Here is an 18,194-nt window from a genome sequence, read left to right on the forward strand (position 1 = left end):
CCAATAGCGGCCTCCAAAATGACCAAAACCCAAATGGTGCTTACCAAAGCCAACTTAAGAGTCACCTCATGGATGGCGTGCAAGAGACCATTCGAGGATTCATCCAGAAACACCTCATTACCTGGAGGACTGCCACAGTCCAGGAAATCGTCCAGTGGGCAACACATGCCACTGAGGTGCAACAAAAACGCAAAGCTTCGGGTGCCACAGCCAAACTCATGACCATCCTGGAAGGAGTCGACGCCCTCACCACGGTCGACCCCCTAGCGCCGACTGGCATTTACTACCAAAACGCCCATCGCAGCAGAGGCCGAGGCCGTCCCACCCAGGACCGCAGACGCTACCCACGCCGCACGGCTACCCAAGACGACATCTGCTATAACTGCAACAAGGCAGGTCACTTTGCCCGGGACTGCCCCCTTCCCAAAACTGGATACATAGGCCCTTCAAGACGAGATCCCCCCGTTCAACCCAAGTCAGACACGCAATCGGCTGCCCCGGACAAAGAAAAGACCTCGTGGATGCTGTCTGGTGCTACCATCACCAATGACTTTTACCATGTTGATACGAAACCATGCATTCCCCGCAGCTTGTTCCACACGATTGCTGTGCTGAGTCATGGCAGAAGCCATGTCTCAACAGGAGGGATGATATCAATAGTGGAACAAGCCTTTCATAGGTCACAAGGCCTCCAAACTTTCTTCAAAAACTTTTGTAGGAACTGCATCACATGCTGCCGCCACAACAGCCAAGGCAACGTTAGACCAAAACGAGGACAACATCCAGTCGGCTCCTACCCGTTTGAAATCATCCACATGGACTTCATCGAGCTTAACACAGTCCAAAACTACAAGTACTGCCTAGTGTTGATTGACACACTAACCAAATGGGTCGACCTAGTCCCATCCAGACATGCAGATGCAATCAAAGTCGCCAAAGCCTTATGCAAACACATCATCCCAGAACACGGTATAGCACGCGTCATTCGTAGCGACAATGGTACACACTTCGTCAACGAAATTGTCCAAAACATAAGCACAGTGATGTTTTAGTTCGATGCCAAGGTGTTTAACCTTGGCATCGAACTAAAACATCACTGTGCGTATCACTCACAAAGTGCAGGCCTATTTGAAAGAACAAACGGTACGGTCAAATTGCGACTCCGCAAAACCATGGAAGAAACCAAAAAACCATGGCCAGAGTGTTTAGACTTAGTCAAAACATACATGCGCATCACACCCACAAACACAGGTCTGACACCATTTGAAGCGGTACACGGCCGACTATTCAACCTCCCACTGTGGGAAGGTCAAACGGTGCAAGAACAAATAGGCCAGCTCGATCCCCTGACAGAATGTCTGTGCAAACTCTTTGAAAAAAGAGAAATCCAAAGAGCAAATGATCTGCCCCCTTCCTCTTTATCTCTGTCACCTACACAGGAGCTGCTGAGACCTGGGGACCTGATCTTGCTTAAGGTGATCAAGAGAAAAAATTGGTCAAGTCCTAAGTGGGACAGGCCCTACAGAGTATTGATCACCACCCCCACGGCCGTCAAAATAGCTGAACGAGACACGTGGATACACCAGTCCCATTGCAAGAAGGTCCAAGAATTACAATGAAGGTCCAGCAACTCCTGGTAACAACCATTGGATTCCTGATGGCCACTCCAACTAACCAGCAGAACATCCAAGCAAAAATCTGGGGGGACGAGTACAAAGCAACAGAATGCCCAACCACCACCAGCTATGATAGAGGTGTTCAACCTTACACATACTGCCTACCCTTCAATGGAACCAAGGCATCGATCACCATCCCCTTGGAAGGACTCACCACCTACTGCTACCGTTGCAACTCCTGGAGGAAACAAGCCAATAAACAACGACGTGACAGAGCCAAATACCATGACTTCTACTGGTATGCTGGAGCACCAAGGAGTCCTCAAGTGGTCCACTATGGCTCCAACCAAGGAGAGCCCTACAAGGAACCATGGAGTGAAGTCTTCCTCTATACATATTGGCCAACACACTCCGGCGATCAGTACCAATGGGCAGTATCGAAAACCGCCAGAGCCTACCATCAGCTCTTCCCCAAGATGTCAACAAACGACACCCACACAGTAATAACAGTTGTGCCCACCACCCCAGGATGCGTCAGATTCAGCCTGTGCCCAGCAACAGATGGCCCGGACCCAGAATTCCACATTCGCGTCTGTGTCTTACCACCTAAAACCATTCCCTCCGTCGTCGGAGGCAACCCCGCCCTCCCAGCAGCTAAAAGACTCATCGCCCCGGCCGTCATCCCGCCCGTGCCACACGAGGAAAAAACATGTTGCGCCTGGAGACCATCGACTATCACCTCCAAAGTTTTGTCAACGCCTCTATCACCGTCAATGATGCCCAGAACAAAGAACTTACAGCCACACATCTCATGGTTCTCCAAAACAGGATGACCTTCGATCTTAGCCTTGCCCCCCAAGGCAGTGTCTGTGCAATGATTGGTGAATCCTGCTGTACCTACATCCCAGATGAGAACTCCACCATCATCGATGCTATGCGTACCATGACAAATCTTCGCCGCGACATGTCCGCGGACCCCACCCCCAAGCCGGCTGGCTCGATTGGCTCTTCTCTGGCACATGGTCCCAGGTGCTGGTAAAACTCATCTTTCCCTTTGTCGTCGTCGTCATCCTCTTCATCCTGACATGTGCCTTTTGCTCGTGTTGTGTGATCCCCATGTCTAAACGCATGGTGAGCCGGATGTTCGTTGCCCACCTCCATTCTTACAACCTTGTCAAAATCGAGGACATTGACTCTGACATTGACAAGGAACTATCCTCTGTCTAAAGGACTCTCTCCCTCGTCGGGGAAGCAGGCACCCGCCTGGTCCCCTGCTGCGTGGTATAGCCACCACCAAGCACCCGTTGCAACTTAGGCGATTGTGGCGCTTTCGGTCAGGCTCACCCTTTTCCCACAGGTCATCCAGGTCATGAGACTGCTGCTTCATGCGGAGGGTAGGAGGGGAATTTTCCCTAACTGTGCATTTCTCCATGTTCCCATTCCAGATTGCTTAGGGTTTTTCGCCCCTCCCTCGGTTGGCCACTGTATGTAAAAGGTCTAGGGGAACCTTAGACACAACACGCTTGTGCGCTCCCCCCGTCTTCTCACCACAAGAAAAGGCCAGCAACAACAGTAAGCCAAGTTCAAACAAAAAGAGAGCAGTTTTATTTTCCTCAGAGGGAGAACAGGTGCCAACATAACAAACATAAAATATCCTAAACCAACCCTACCTTCCCAACAAAAGAAAAAGGGAAACAAATAACAAGGTACTATCCTAACTATCTAAACTCAAAACAGGAGAAAAGGGTTGAAAGAAAACGGCTTCTCCCTCCTACCAACTGCTCCAATTATCCCGTAGACTATTTTACAAATGTACAAAGGCAGATTTAGTTTACCCAAAACCTACAAACACCGAATTTCCGCATCAACACCACAACATCAGTCTACCAAGCTGGCTTTTCCTGGCGGTGGGAAGGCTGGAGAGGAGACAGAGTGCAGTCGGCGGGCTGTCCAAATAGGTCAGGGGCCCGCCCCCTGACCAATCGTGCGGCAGCAATCAGGCGAGCCAGCCAACGAGCGGACACCACCTGCTCCTAATTCACACACACAAACCAAGGAGAGAGGAGACACTGCAACACAACACAAACATAACAATACATGACCCATGGGGTAATAACACATGATGACACGATAAAAAGCTTTCGAGACAAGTTGTGTTTGATGTTTAGAAACCCACAACAGGAGGGAAATGTAAGATAAGCTAAAATTCAAATGAAGTATATGTGTGTTTCTAAAGTGTCATAATCTACCTTAGAAGTGCTGCACCCGAATGTACTGACAAGCACATCCTGTTTCGGTTAATCACCTACTGCAGACAGCTGCAACCTTGATGACGATTAGAATGTTCCAACATAGATTACCACAGGTTAACTCCCGACATGCAGAAAAACATCTTTTTATTCTTGACCTTGTGTGTGATCGAAACTGTTATGGCGCCTGCGCGCGTCTTTATCTAACCCTGCTCTATCCATTTTTTAATAAAAGAAAGCAGCCGGGTGGGACAGTCAGAGTCTACTTCGGATTGCACTGAGTTAAGTGCACCTCTTCTGTGTCTCTCCCTGCTGCAGCTGGTAAAACTTTGAAACCTCTCTGGGTACCTTTGTCTGATAACCCTGGTCTAGCTTAGAACAGTTTTTGAGAAAGTGTTTGAGATTTAGACCCAACAGGTAGTCTGATAGTTTTGCGCAAATATAATAACTTAGTCAGTACGTATTCACTATGGACCCCAAGAAAGTGACGGAGAAAAGAGGAAAAGAAAAGACGAAGAAAAGAGTCTTTTTGTCCATGCAAACAAAGCAAGATATAATAGAAGAGCATGAGAAGGGGATGCGTTTGGTTGATCTCGCCAAAGAATATGGCCAAAAATCTGCAATCAACACGTTATTAAAACAATTGGAAGTGTAAGGAGTTTAAGGCATCGCGTGGGTGGTTGGATAAGTTCAAAAGGAGGACTGGAATTCACTCTGTTGTTTGGTATTGTGAGATAGGAGCACATGAACCAAAGAGGGCAAAAAACAATGGAGACAGCAGTTAAAAGGTAAATAACCATCATTATTATTATTTACTTTATTCTTTGTTTTTTACGTTTTGCACAACTCGCATTTATTGTGTAATAATCTAATCGTAACATGTATTTGTTACATGTTTTGATGCATTTTTATACTTTATAAAACAATTATGTTGGAATTTTTGGAACGGATTAAAGCATTTTTGGAACGGATTAAAGCATTTATGTAATTTTCCACTTACGCAATTTCTTCCAGAACCAATTAATTTCGAAAGTAGAGGTACCACTGTAAATTAACCCTGTTTTGAGATGAGAACTTGTCCTTCTCATGCCACATCGATGTTTGTTGTATTGGAGAACGACCCAGAGCTCTGTTAGTAAAGTACCATGAACTTCAACCATCGTCTCAAGAGTAATCTGTCTTCCCTGATCATCAAAGGAACGCGCTCCGGAACTAGTAGGTAGGAATCCGCTTCAATAGATGGATCGCTCGGTCAAATAGATAGATAAATAGACGGACGGACAGACAGAGAGACAGATGAACAGAAAAAACCCCACATAAACACATTTAGCCAATTCAAATGACATTAATAACTGTAGTTTATTGGATGATTAGATTAGGTGCTTTTATTATGAACGCCCCTAACTTCCGGGTAGGGGTGGGGTAACAAGGCTAGCGACTGTACCCCGAACTATAGCCACTGTTGTACTGTACATCTGTTTACAGGCGGATAACAACGATCAATTTTTACTGAAACGCACAAAGTATTAGAGTAAAACATCTAAACCGTAAATACACAGGTTTTTAATTCTTGCGTCAGGTGGCTAGTAGAAAAATTTGGTATTTACGATACCAAATAACAACATCCGGTTACATTTACCATGCTCGGCGGATGTTAGCATAGCTAATTATATCGTTAGCAAGACTACTTCAAAAGAACGATAAATGTCTAATACAGTGTGTTGCCTTTCAGACCGTTTTAAAGTAACCTGGTAGACTGATTCTGCTAGCAGCTTAGCTAAAAGTGTGCTGTGTATTTTTGAAGCTGCCGTAATTTAATTTGCAGTAGTTTCAGTTGATAACCTTCCAGAGGCGGAGATGATACAGGATAATGAGCAGCAGCCAGGCGTCCAGCTGACAGACCCGACGAGAGACGGGGACGAGGTAGAAACGTTCAGGTGAGGCTGTTTGAACACTTATTTGGGGTAAAACCAGAAGAGTAATTTCATCTTTGGGCCACCATTAGCTAAATAGGCTATTTATGAGCTGTTTACAATAATATACAAGAACAGTCTAAATGTTTAGATAGATAGATAGATAGATAGATAGATAGATACTTTATTAATCCCGGAGGAAATTGCATATATCCACTGCTCAGGCATTACATAACAAATAATACTGGATAAACACCTGGAGAAAAGGAAACACTGACATCACAGGACATACCACAAGACATACACTACACTAACAGACAGACACATGCAGCACATGCTGCATTTACGACAGATATTCCAATTTTCCCCACATTTAACAGCAGGATGCATCTGGATAGTGACTACTGCGGTCTCAGAATGATTAATTCCACTGATAAAATGCATCTTTGATGCTTTCTTGAGATTGTGTAGCTGCTCTGACCTGAGACAAGGGTCATCTGTAGCTACACCAGCTGCATTTCGGCAATGTTAATCCATTTCTTTTGGGCAAAAGCCTAAAATTTTGAAATATTCCTGTATTTCTGATTGTGTTCTTTACGTATCACCAGAGATTTTAGGTATCCAGTGCTCAAAGACCAAAGTAACCCCAAGCAACAGCCATGCTTCAAGTTCAGCTGGATGGTCTTTTCAACATATTCTTCTTTCTTTATCATTCAGACATAATTCTGAATCATTGGCCTTTAACTTTAGCTTTGTCTCATCCCTTAACAGAGCCCACCTAAAACATATGTTTCTAAATGGTTTTGAGCCAAATGAGCAAACTTACCTTTGTGCTTTTGATCAGCAGTTGTTTTGAGTTCGTTGTGTGTGGAACCATTGTGTGTGATAGATATCAATCAATCAATCAACGTTTGTTTGTAAAACACTTAAATCACATCAACAGACATTTCAAAGCTCTTTTACAGGCAGAGAAACCCAACAGAATCTTCCACAGCAGGCATAAGCAATAGGATATGATAGATGGATTGATGGAAACATAAATACACTCACAAAAACACAATAGACTTTGATATGCAGTGGTTGAATATTATTTATAATGACAGGTCTGTACTGTAGACAGTCCAGTCTGGCACCCAGGGTCATTTTCTGTGGAGCTACGCTGTTGATAAGTGATAAAATGACTTCATTTTTAAAATCAGAATAAGCACAGGCATCCCTGCAAAGGTAAAAGCTTCTTTCAGCATTAATGGTGTTATAGGTACTAGTTTGAGCTGCATTTGGGGTTTCAGTGTTTCTGCAAATCATCTTAACTTTTGGGGAACGAAGTTGTAAAAATGCTCAGTTAAATAATTCTTGACTCATAGCAAGAAAGGTGTATGTCAAAATTAGAATGAGTTATTCTTTGTGAATTAATACTTGAGATATGTTTTTACTTACTATGTCCATCAAGCACACTCACACAAAGGAATTTTGTTATGAATTTACACTGTGTTGATTATATTCACATCCTGTTTTGGTTATGTGGCTTAGTGTTTGATTGATTGACAGAAATTAGCGAGATATTGTCTGATTATATATTATAAATCAGCCATATGCGTTTCTGGAACAAATGTGAGTCTCCCATTGCCAAACCTTGTGTACTATGAATCTAAAAAAATTTTCATTGTTCAAGGAATTTGTTTATTTTTGTGTGTCAAAATGCCTCAAAAATCTTGATATGCATTTACCAATCAATCTTCCTTATCCCAGGATACACATGGTGACGTGGAACGTTGCCACAGCTGATCCTCCAGATGATGTAACCCCGCTCCTCCATCTGAACTCCTCAAAGTCCCCAGACCTCTACGTCATTGGGTAGGAGTTACAGAAGCTTAGAAACATGGTTCCCGGGCAGGGGGATAATCCCGACTGTGTGTCCTAGTTTGCAGGAGGTGTACTCAGGACCATTGAGATTCTTGTCCGATGCTTTATACGATGACACCTGGAGTCATCGATTCTTGTCCACTTTAGCCCCACGAAATTACATCAAGGTACAAAGAAACTGAAAACACTCAAACCCACACACACACACACATTACAAGGTAGGCAAGACCTACACAACCTCATTAACAGCTGAGAACAAACAATGACTGAGGGTGAGAGTACAGTATTGTGCTGTGTTTTCTTTTGTGTACGTTTCAGTTGTCATCCATCAGGATGCAGGGGCTGCTACTGCTAGTCTTCTCTAAACTGGAACACGTCCCCTTTATCAGGAACATCCACACTGCATTCACACGCACAGGAGTTTTCCGTTACTGGGTGAGGACTACACACATGTACAGTAAAGGACATGACATTGAACTGCACTCCAACAATGATTTTGGACTCATGTTGGACTGTGTCTATCAGCAGGATTGCTCAAAAATTGAAGAAATGAATGGAACTGAATGAATGGAATTAGGTATAGAAACCATGAGAATTCAGTATTGAATCAAAATTGAATATTAATTGCCTTGTGATTCAGTGAGTTTTCCACATGATGTTCCTGAAACTGTTTCACAATGAAAGCCTTGTTAAGGAATGAGTAGTGGCTCTCCAGTGAAAAGTAAGAGGGCGTTTGATTCAAAACAAAGAAAGTATAAATATTGTATGATGGTACTCAACACCATAACCTGCAGCAGCTACTGAACGATTACAGTTGTCTCTTGTGAACACTGTGCAGAGTAGCATACAGAGACTCTACGCTTTACATCAAAACCTAGTGAAAAGTAGTATCAGTGATCTTCACATGCTGCTCTGAGGTTGGATCAGTTGATTTCCATGAAACGCTGGTTCAGAAAATAGAGTATGTTATCTTCAGATGACCTTTTCTGTTCAAATAGTGTTTGTCTCAGATAGTGAAAAAAAACAAATGAAGCTCATATAGCTCATCCCGTCCTGTCTCGCAGGGTAACAAAGGTGGTGTGTCTCTCCGTCTGTCTCTCTATGGCCATACACTCTGTTTCCTCAACTGTCATTTGGCAGCTCATATGAGTTATGTCACAGAGAGAGTGGAGGAGTTTGAGTACATCATGGACACCCAATCGTTCAACAGCAAGAAGGCTCTGAGAATTGCTGACCACAGGTGAGTAGGTGCACTGTCTCCACATAACTCAAACCTTCTTATATATGACAGATTTTAATGCAAATCTCTAATCTTCTTTTTTTTATATAAATATAGTTTGTGCATTCACATTTTTATTTCATTTATATCTACTATAAATGAAATTATAGTCGATAATTTCTCATGTATGATTGTCTTGGTGCAGACTAGTGTTCTGGTTTGGAGACCTCAACTTTCGAATTCAGGACCACAACATTCATTTTGTACGTTCCTGCGTCAACAATCAAACTTACAACCTTCTGTGGAGCAAAGACCAGGTTTGACTCCATGTGGCAACTTCATGTCCCTGTGCATGATTGGCGGATTTAGAAGTTAATGATAGGCGTGTGTTTTCCTTCTCAGCTGAACATTATGAAGAAGAAAGAACAGATGCTTCAGGAGTTTGAGGAAGGACCTCTGAACTTTCCACCCACATACAAATTTGACGTAAACTCTAATCATTATGACACCAGGTAACTGACAAAAGAACAACAACCACATAAAACCCATGACCAGAAATAGATGTTTGGGTAATACACAGACTTTTAATGTGGTTAATAACTGGATAACACAGCCACTGTGGCCCGAAAAAGACTGACATGAAGTTTCTACATAATTGAGTAGAAACATTTTACAGTGATTTCACTTGAATAATGGCTTTAGGCTGAGGTAGGAATGTTTAAGTCATGTCTGAAAATGTTGAAGTACAAATAGACAATTTTAAATTAAAATCATACGATGAGATACTTCACTCTTCAAATGTGTAATAGGTCTTTAGGTATGCCCATTAATGAAAGATTCTTCTCCCAGAAACCCTCGGGGTGACAGTTTGTTCCTCCAGTAGGACCTGAGATGGAAACAAACCATCAAAACCAAGCAAAGGATTTGCTTCAAACTGGGAGGGAAATGTTGCGTTAAAAAACTGAGTCTGATTTAGCATCATGTCTTTCACATAATGCTAAATCTTCGTTGGATATATCAAACCGTTATCATTAAAGTTAAAGAGTTGTCCAGTTATGTAAATGTAACAAATATCTTTGAATACGTCAACGTCAGGTCCTTATGATGTACTTTATGACTCTTCTGTCTACAGAACCACAAATTATATCAAATTATATTATACTGTATCACAATAATTAGTGTAGCATGTATCCATCTGTTTAGATGGCTGGCACAAAGTAACAGTTTACATTATTAATGGGGAACACTGGGAACATTAGGTATCAAATCTAAACAAAGTCAGCAGTCATGTGACTGATGTTAGAATGAAAGTGAGGCTAAATAGGGCAGGTCAGAAGGCTTCTACTATCAGCAATGTGGAATGACAAATTAAAGAAACGAGTCGCAGTCTCAAATCTACAAAAATCAAAGCTACATTGAAAACACATTGTGCCTTGTTTTGTGCTGATTTCATATACATTCACATTTTTAGAGAGTTTAAAAGAGTTTTAAGGATCATCCTTCTGCTCTCTGTCCACCCATCACCTGCAACCACCTGTCCAGCACAAAGAAGCGTAAACCCGCCTGGACCGACAGGATTCTGTGGCGGTTCCAACCTAAAGCCCCACTCCCCGGGGAGCTACATGAAAACATGGTAGTTCCAGATATGAAGAGGGGAAGGCAGCTAGGACAGGATAAGGAATACACTCTGAAAATCAGGCAGGACCTGTACACCAGCAGCGAGGAGTACAGCATCAGTGACCACAAGCCTGTTATCGGCGTTTTCACATTAGAGGTGAGTTACTGTCCTTTAGTCATCCTTGTTTGATGGATCTCCTCGCTTTTACCTCATGTAGTCAGGTGGATTATAAATTATTGTAGCGTGACAGTACATGTAACAGAGAAAAGATATCCCAACACCAATTTTGTAAAATGTGTTGTATCAGCTCTCCTAGTAATTGCTGATATAGCACTAACCAATTATCTGGCTGAGCAGCTGCTGGATGATAACATGTATTCTGCTGATTTATTGGAACCAGTGTGTTTGTTGGTTAATTTAGAAAAACACTTTGGTGTACTATGAAAAAAAAGGTTTGTCATAGAAGGTATAATGACATGATTTGTCCACCAGAGAGTGGTAACATGTTTCTGAGAAACAAGTGCAACCAGTCCAATACAGGAAACTTCATTAATGCAATATATAAACAAACTTTTGAATGTATAAGTAGTCATAAATTTCTCTATCTAATTTTATTAAATACAGTCCGTTGTGTTGATGTAAAGTGTTTCTGTTACATTTTAAATGCGTATTATTCAAGGAATATTATCAACTTGTAATAATCTTTTTTTTTTTAAATAATAAGAGTAATGGATTTTAAACTAGACTTACTCCCCCAGTCCAACATGTCTGTCCACACATTACTTTGTTCGCTACAGATATATATTTCAATCTCCATGTCCGAATTACATCCCGTGAAGCGGTGATGTATTGTAACTCAGTGTTTGTGTGTTTGTCCATCCGTCCGTCCACCAAATATCTTCACAACCATTCGCAGATAGAAAGATGAAAGAAAATTCACATTACTTAGGCGGCAAAGGGGATGGAAATGAGCTGTTGACCTTGACCTTCAGAAAACTAGGTCAAGGTCAAATTTCAACTTTTGTGCATTTTTTTGCACATCTCTCAGTAACTCAAAGGCCAGTGTGAGTAAGACTATAGATCAATGATCTATGGTCTTACTTACACTGGCCTTCTCCCTCGTCTTTCTATCTTATCTGGTTCCTGAGGGTACAAATGTTGAAATTTAACCTTGACTTTTATCAAGGTCAAGGTCATCATCATTGAATTAATGTAAAGCCGAAACTACGAAGGAATATTTTACAGGTCAACACTTGGGTGCTGTCACACTTGAGAGTTTTTCTTGACATTTGGACATCTCAGTTTTTCAGATCAGGATGAAACTGAATCACTGTTTGTCTAATTACACTGCAGGTACTTATAATAGTTATAATAGCCTCGACTGCTAGCGTTGGGAATCATTGTCAAGAACGATGTCAAGTCATTAAATCGGACAGGATATATCATCCCCTTTGTTGCCCCAGTAATGTGCTTTTTGTTTGGCCACTGTGAGGTACCTCGACCCATTATCCTGTGAGTGGTTGTGAAGAGAGACTTTGTCCCTTAATTGCGGGACTTAGTGCCTGGACAGGCTTTAGAGCCACTGTCCCCTCTTGTCCCTCTTTTGTGTGTGTATGTGTATTTGTGTCTGTTTGGTTAGTGTTTTTGCTTCTGTCTCTATTGTTTTAAATGTTACTTTTGTTGGTCTTTCACTGAAGCCTGTCTTTTGTCTATGTGTCTCTCCTTTTCCCCTTCAACCCCTCTTCTCCTTTTGGTCCAGTTGCCTCATCCAACTCAGTAAAAGAATTAAATGCAAATCATGAAATAGAAATGGTGAATGGACTCTTCTTCCGTCACATTTTTCTATGCCGACTTTACAAGTCTATCCTGTATTCACCCGTTCACACAAACATTCACACACCAGTGGAACAGCCACTGGGAGCGATTTGGGGTTCAGTATCTTGTATACGGATACTTCACCATGCGGACTTTAATATTTAAACTGATAATGTAAATTGATCATCCTTGAAAAATGTAACTTGTTCATAGGATTTGCCTTACCTGTAAATATCTTCACAAGATTTTCCCTTTGTACACGATTTAACAACAGAAAGTCATTTCTAATGTCACATTTGTGTCTGTTTTTACAGCTGAAGAAGATGTTTGCGACTCCTCTGGTTCACCTGCAGGCAGAAGGCGAGTGGAGAGCTGACATCGATGCCACGATTGTCTACCATCCACTGGAGTCATTTCCATCCAGTACGTGGGACTGGATCGGCCTTTACAAGGTAGACCATGTCTCAGCATTCACCACCTGTGATTTATATACAATATTTTATATACCAGTTTTGAATGTGTTCATCGACTCCAGGTTGGATTCAGCAGTGTATCAGATTATATCACTTTTGTGTGGGTCAAAGATGATGAAGTGGCCTTCAATGAAGAAGTCATACAGGTGGTGTCAGTTCTTATATATCCATTGATATATACCATGATATAAATACATGAGAAAAAAGTGGTAGATTAAATGTGTCTCTGTCTGTAGGTATATGTTGGTAAAGAGGAAATCCCTGTGCAGGGAGGGGAGTGCCTCCTGTGCTACTACAGTAGTGTTCTACAGTGCATCATTGGAATCAGTGACTCATTCAAGGTGTGTATAAGAACAGGCGTTATACAACTTCATCCCATGACAGAATTTGTCATTCTGTGATTACCATTTCTCTTAGGTCAAATCAAAAGAAGATTTGCTGCCTGAGACGATTGATGTACTTGAAAGAACTGTAGAAAGTGAAGATTCACAGTTATGGTATGATGTAGATGTGAGTTTGTTTGAACCTGGATCGCGTGAATCACAAGGTTTTTAATTCCTGTATTTCTTAACTGTAACGATAACACTGTGGCTGTTAGCGTCTTACCCCTCTATTGCCAGTACATCTTTTAATACTGGTTACTAGGGTCAAGTTTGCTGTGCACATGGTGCAATGCGTCATTGAATTAATGTAAAGCCGAAACTACTAAGGAATATTTTACAGGTCAACACTTGGGTGCTGTCACACTTGAGAGTTTTTCTTGACATTTGGACATCTCAGTTTTTCAGATCAGGATGAAACTGAATCACTGTTTGTCTAATTACACTGCAGGTACTTATAATAGTTATAATAGCCTCGACTGCTAGCGTTGGGAATCATTGTCAAGAACGATGTCAAGTCATTAAATCGGACAGGATATGTTAATGACATGTTTATGTCAAGTTTTTATTGCACTAAATGTTTTGCAATATGAAGATGAAAACCAACCCACGAACCCGAACCTTGGTTCAGCCATTGTTTTGAAGCACCCACAGGTTTCCTTTTGGGGAAACGCTGTGGAAACCATGCATAAAATGTTTTAAAATGGGATTATATTCTATCATTGATGTGGTTGGTTGATTACAGATCAGCAGGAGGTAAACGGTCAGAGCTACTGGGAAAACTGAATGGGTCTGCTGCTGTATGTGTGAAAGGAGAAAGGAAATGAGAAAGGAAAATTTCAGTTAATTACTTATGTGAACTCCATATTTAATGCTGAATTTGAGAAGGGGTTGGAGATTTAATGCAGAAAGTTTGGCTTGTTTCGAATGCTGGAACCACCAAAGTGGAATCTGCTACAAATACAAAAAGGGAACTGCGAAATTAATAAGTTAAACTTTTTAATTAATCCCATTAGTGGAACACAACAACTTGTTCTGCATTGGAGAAAGAACAAGTCATTGTTGACTGCTTACTTGGCAAATATTTCAAAAATAATGCTGGAGTTGATGCTGGAAATAACTTCTTTAATTTAATCATTCATATTTATTTTCCACACTTCACATCAGCATCAATACACATTCCCCCATTCCCCCCTCCCAAAAAATTTAAATGAGTCAAATTCCAAATATAATGTATTTTAGTTTGTCCTTTCACAAAAGCATGATGTTGCCATTTCTCTTCTGTTCCATTTTATTACCATGAAATACATACTACTGTTATTTTGGTTAATGTATAAACATGTAGAGAAATTTCAGTCCTTGACCCATGACTGTAATGTTTACTGTAATATGAATCAGTTCATGGTTTTAATTGTTTGTATGTTATTGTCAATATTCACAAAAGTCATATGTGTGTTTGTGTTTGTGTGTGTGGGGGGGGTGGACTGCTGTAGCAAAATATCCTCAGTATTTTAATGAATTTCAACCTGAAATACATATGTGGTATAATAGTTTTATATATATAATCATATTCACATTGTATTACCATTTATATCTTTAAAATAATTGTTTAAAGGTTTTATTATTTTGAATGATTTTATTGGAGCACATTACCTATGGTTATTTTGTAGCTCATGTTGTTTCTTGTAAACCCAAACAAACATCGCAGTTTATAAAAACTATTATTTATTCATACTTTAATATTGATTGTGATATTACTATAAAATGAAGGTGTAGAACCACCGGATGGCCTGTTGCACGTTTTATTGTTTAAATGTCTGTATTCCGTAGCTTTTCATGTCGATGTTGGTGTGTATTGAGGAAGGATTGAATATTTAGTTTTGACCGATATGGATTCAGTAAGTGCCTTTGAAATGTTTTGCATTTATCGTAAAATGCTATAGATTTTGATTTTGAATGTATTCTTGATGTTAAATTCATGATTTTATTGCATCCCCTTGAATCACTGCTTTTAAATTGATTCTATTAAAACTCTTACATTTTACCATTCGGGGATCTTGGTAATCAAGCCCATCACATATTTTCTGTTCTTTAACAAAATCATGAATCATAATGCAGTGAATGTTTTTATTGTAAATGGATACCAATATATTAAATAAGCCTGAGTTATTTTTGTGTGTGTGGTTTATTCATTAAATTGTGTATTCTTTTGTCTGCCTCTGTAATTAACTCCACCAATGGGGATTGGAGAAGGCTTTGTCGTGTGTGTGCCTGTGCGTCTGTATGTATTTGTACATATATAGTCATAGTCAACTTTATGGTCAAACGTACCATATATGCACGACATACAGCACAGATGAAATTACAGTCCTCTCAGACCCACAGGCAATAAAAAAACGTATCTCTATTTCTAAAAATTTGTATGTACACATAAAAGTAGCTCAAGGGGTACAGCAGCTTGTCCAATCATCATGGGATTGGTGGTTCTAATCCCTTCAGATCTCTCTGAAGGAGGGTAGCTGAAGCTGCAACCCCCAGAAAAGAAAAAGATGAACCGGTTCAGGAGATGGCTGGCCAGATTGAGAGCACTCCAAAATAATTTGTGCAAGTTTGTAAACATGAAAACATACAAAAACATGTTAGGACTAGAGACATCAGGCCAAAGAAAGCATCAAACTGAAACTCCCATCTCTTAATCTACTTCACAACCTCCACCCATCTGAAAAAAGAAGATAAAATCAAATAGAAAAAGCAAACAAATGTACACTGCTGTCCTGTGTGTCATTAACTGTTTATTAGATTAACTTAACCATTCTCAGTGGAAATGGTGCTGAGGCCAGCAGAGGACTGGACTCTAGCTGATGAGTTGTTTACGGTCCTGTGTTGACACACTGGACAGTTTGAGAAGTCATGAACGCACACGTCTGAACACTTCATCCTTCACCAGCAAACGACCATTTATCTGAGTTTCATTTTTGAATTTAAATATCTACCAAATTATAGTCAGTTAAAAGGATTATTTTGTGAAACCTGTCACTTCATTTGCTAAAAAAGACAGCAGTAATTGTAGGACCACTCTTCACGATGGAAAGCTGGAGGTTTTGGAAAATTATACCCTCACATCTTATGGTTGAATTCAGTGGACAACAATCTAATCGATCAAGATCCTCTATGGACTCAAAGGAACAGTGAAGAAGAAATTGGGGACAGTGGGAGATCTGATCAACTCCTACGAAGAAGAAAGGTTCGGAACAAAAGAATCAGGAAAGAAGGACATGATGCCAACAGCTCCTCCCAAGTCCAGAAAGCAGAAGAAATTGAGCTCCTTGTCAAAGAGAAAAGGGACTTGAGGAAGAAATAGAAGTCAGCATCATTGAAGGAAAGACAGGGCATTGACCTCCTGCAAACAGACCTGAAGGGACTCCTTGGAAGACTGGAAAGCTGAAAATCTCAACGAACAAAGGAGGAAAGAAAGGGCAAGAACATCCTTCTCCAATGATCCCTTCAGGACTCTTCACAAAGGATAAGAGCGGATCACCTAAGGTGACAAAGAAGGACTTGTAAGACCTGAAAAAAAACTCACAGCCAAAGATTTGAGTAAAGGGAGATATAATCAGTCATGCCACCGATTCCTTAACCAGAACACCAGATTGATGAAAGTTCTCCAAGGTGGAGCGAGGTTGAAGATGTAGTGAGAAAGTCAATTGCAGTTTCAGCTCTAGGACCAAGTTCCAGACCTCTAGTTCCATACAGGTTGTATGAAAATTTCTCTGAAGGGAAATAACTTGATTGACACATCTAGCAGAAAGCTAGAATGCCTGTTGTCTCAGGATGGTTGGAGCATTCAAGCATGATATGGAAGCAAATCCAATCTGCCAGGGAAGGAAGAGAACTCCACGTCTTATTCCTGGACCTAGCCAACACTTTTAGATCTAGCCCCCATCCGCTCATCTGGCCAGCTCATCTGGTCTTCTTCCACATCCCAAATACCATCACAACAAAGATGGTGAGAAAGTACTTCCAAGATCTGCAATCCTGTGTCAAATCAACAGAGTACACAGTGAGAATAATGAGAGAATAATGACTGGATGTACCATATCCCCCCTATCCTTCACCATGGCAATGGAAGTGATCATTCAAGCTTCCAAATGGGTTGCGGGAGTAGTATTGAGTGTAGATAATGACTACCTCCAATTTGTTCCTATGTGGATGACATGACTACCTTGACCTCATCTATCATATGCTCCAAACATCTGCTAGAAAAGCTTTATTGCCAACATTACATGGACAGGGATGAAACTCAAACCCTGTAAATCTGGGAGCATATCCATTGTTGAGGGGAAACGTGTAGACCAGAGACTGCACATTTCAAATCGCGTTGACAGACAGAAAAACCTAACAGAACCCTCCAGAGCAAGCACAAGCTATAGTGGCGGGGAAAAACCTCCTCATTGAGAAAGAAACTCCGCGATAAGGTGAAGATTTACAAGAAGGGAATTACACAATAGCCGAATATTAAGTTATCAGGCAAGTGGTCAGAGAGGAGAGGATTTTGTGGAAGGACGAGTAGCTTTTCAATTTCGATCCCATAAATCAGGACTAAATTCAGAGTATGCTTAAACTGGTGAGTAGATTCCTCTAGTAATGACATAAATGCGCTACTGTCATTACTGTCATCCATGTGAATATTGAAATCACTTACAGTAATGACCTTATCAGTTTTAAGAATTAAGCTAGTTAAGAAGTCAGCAAATTTAGACAGAAAGCCACTGTATGGACCAAGAAGACAATAATTTATGACAAACAATAGAGGCTGGAGTAGTTTGTGGATTGGGTTTGATAGGCTCAGACTAAGAGTTTCAAATGAATTAAAAATCATTTTTGGTTTAGGGCTCAGTTGTAGCAAGGAATTAAAAATAAATGTGACTCCTCCTCATGGGATCTGATAATTTAGGTGACTAGGAGGCGTAACTTCGTTTAGGGAAAAATACTCATCCTCACTTAGCCAGGTTTCCATTAAACAGAATAAATCTATATGATAATCTAAC

The 18,194-nt window shown here is 40.8% G+C and overlaps 1 protein-coding gene across 2 annotated transcripts; it reads left to right on the forward strand.

Annotated features, from left to right (window-relative positions):
* Positions 1-5,289: 5,289 nt before the first annotated feature.
* Positions 5,290-15,317, forward strand: LOC137597154 (inositol polyphosphate 5-phosphatase K-like). Of its 2 annotated transcripts, XM_068318123.1 has the most exons (12): positions 5,290-5,802; positions 7,528-7,632; positions 7,700-7,808; positions 7,960-8,076; positions 8,706-8,881; positions 9,066-9,177; positions 9,263-9,372; positions 10,403-10,634; positions 12,608-12,745; positions 12,829-12,912; positions 13,003-13,107; positions 13,184-15,317. In XM_068318123.1, the coding sequence occupies exons 1-12, from the start codon at positions 5,723-5,725 to the stop codon at positions 13,319-13,321; spliced, it is 1,506 nt and encodes a 501-aa protein (XP_068174224.1). In that variant the 5' UTR covers positions 5,290-5,722; the 3' UTR covers positions 13,322-15,317. The 2 variants fall into 2 exon arrangements, with proteins under 2 accessions (XP_068174224.1, XP_068174225.1); XM_068318124.1 differs by lacking the exon at positions 7,960-8,076.
* Positions 15,318-18,194: the final 2,877 nt, after the last annotated feature.

The sequence above is a fragment of the Antennarius striatus genome, chromosome 6 (assembly GCF_040054535.1).
Source record: "Antennarius striatus isolate MH-2024 chromosome 6, ASM4005453v1, whole genome shotgun sequence".
NCBI lineage: Eukaryota > Metazoa > Chordata > Actinopteri > Lophiiformes > Antennariidae > Antennarius > Antennarius striatus.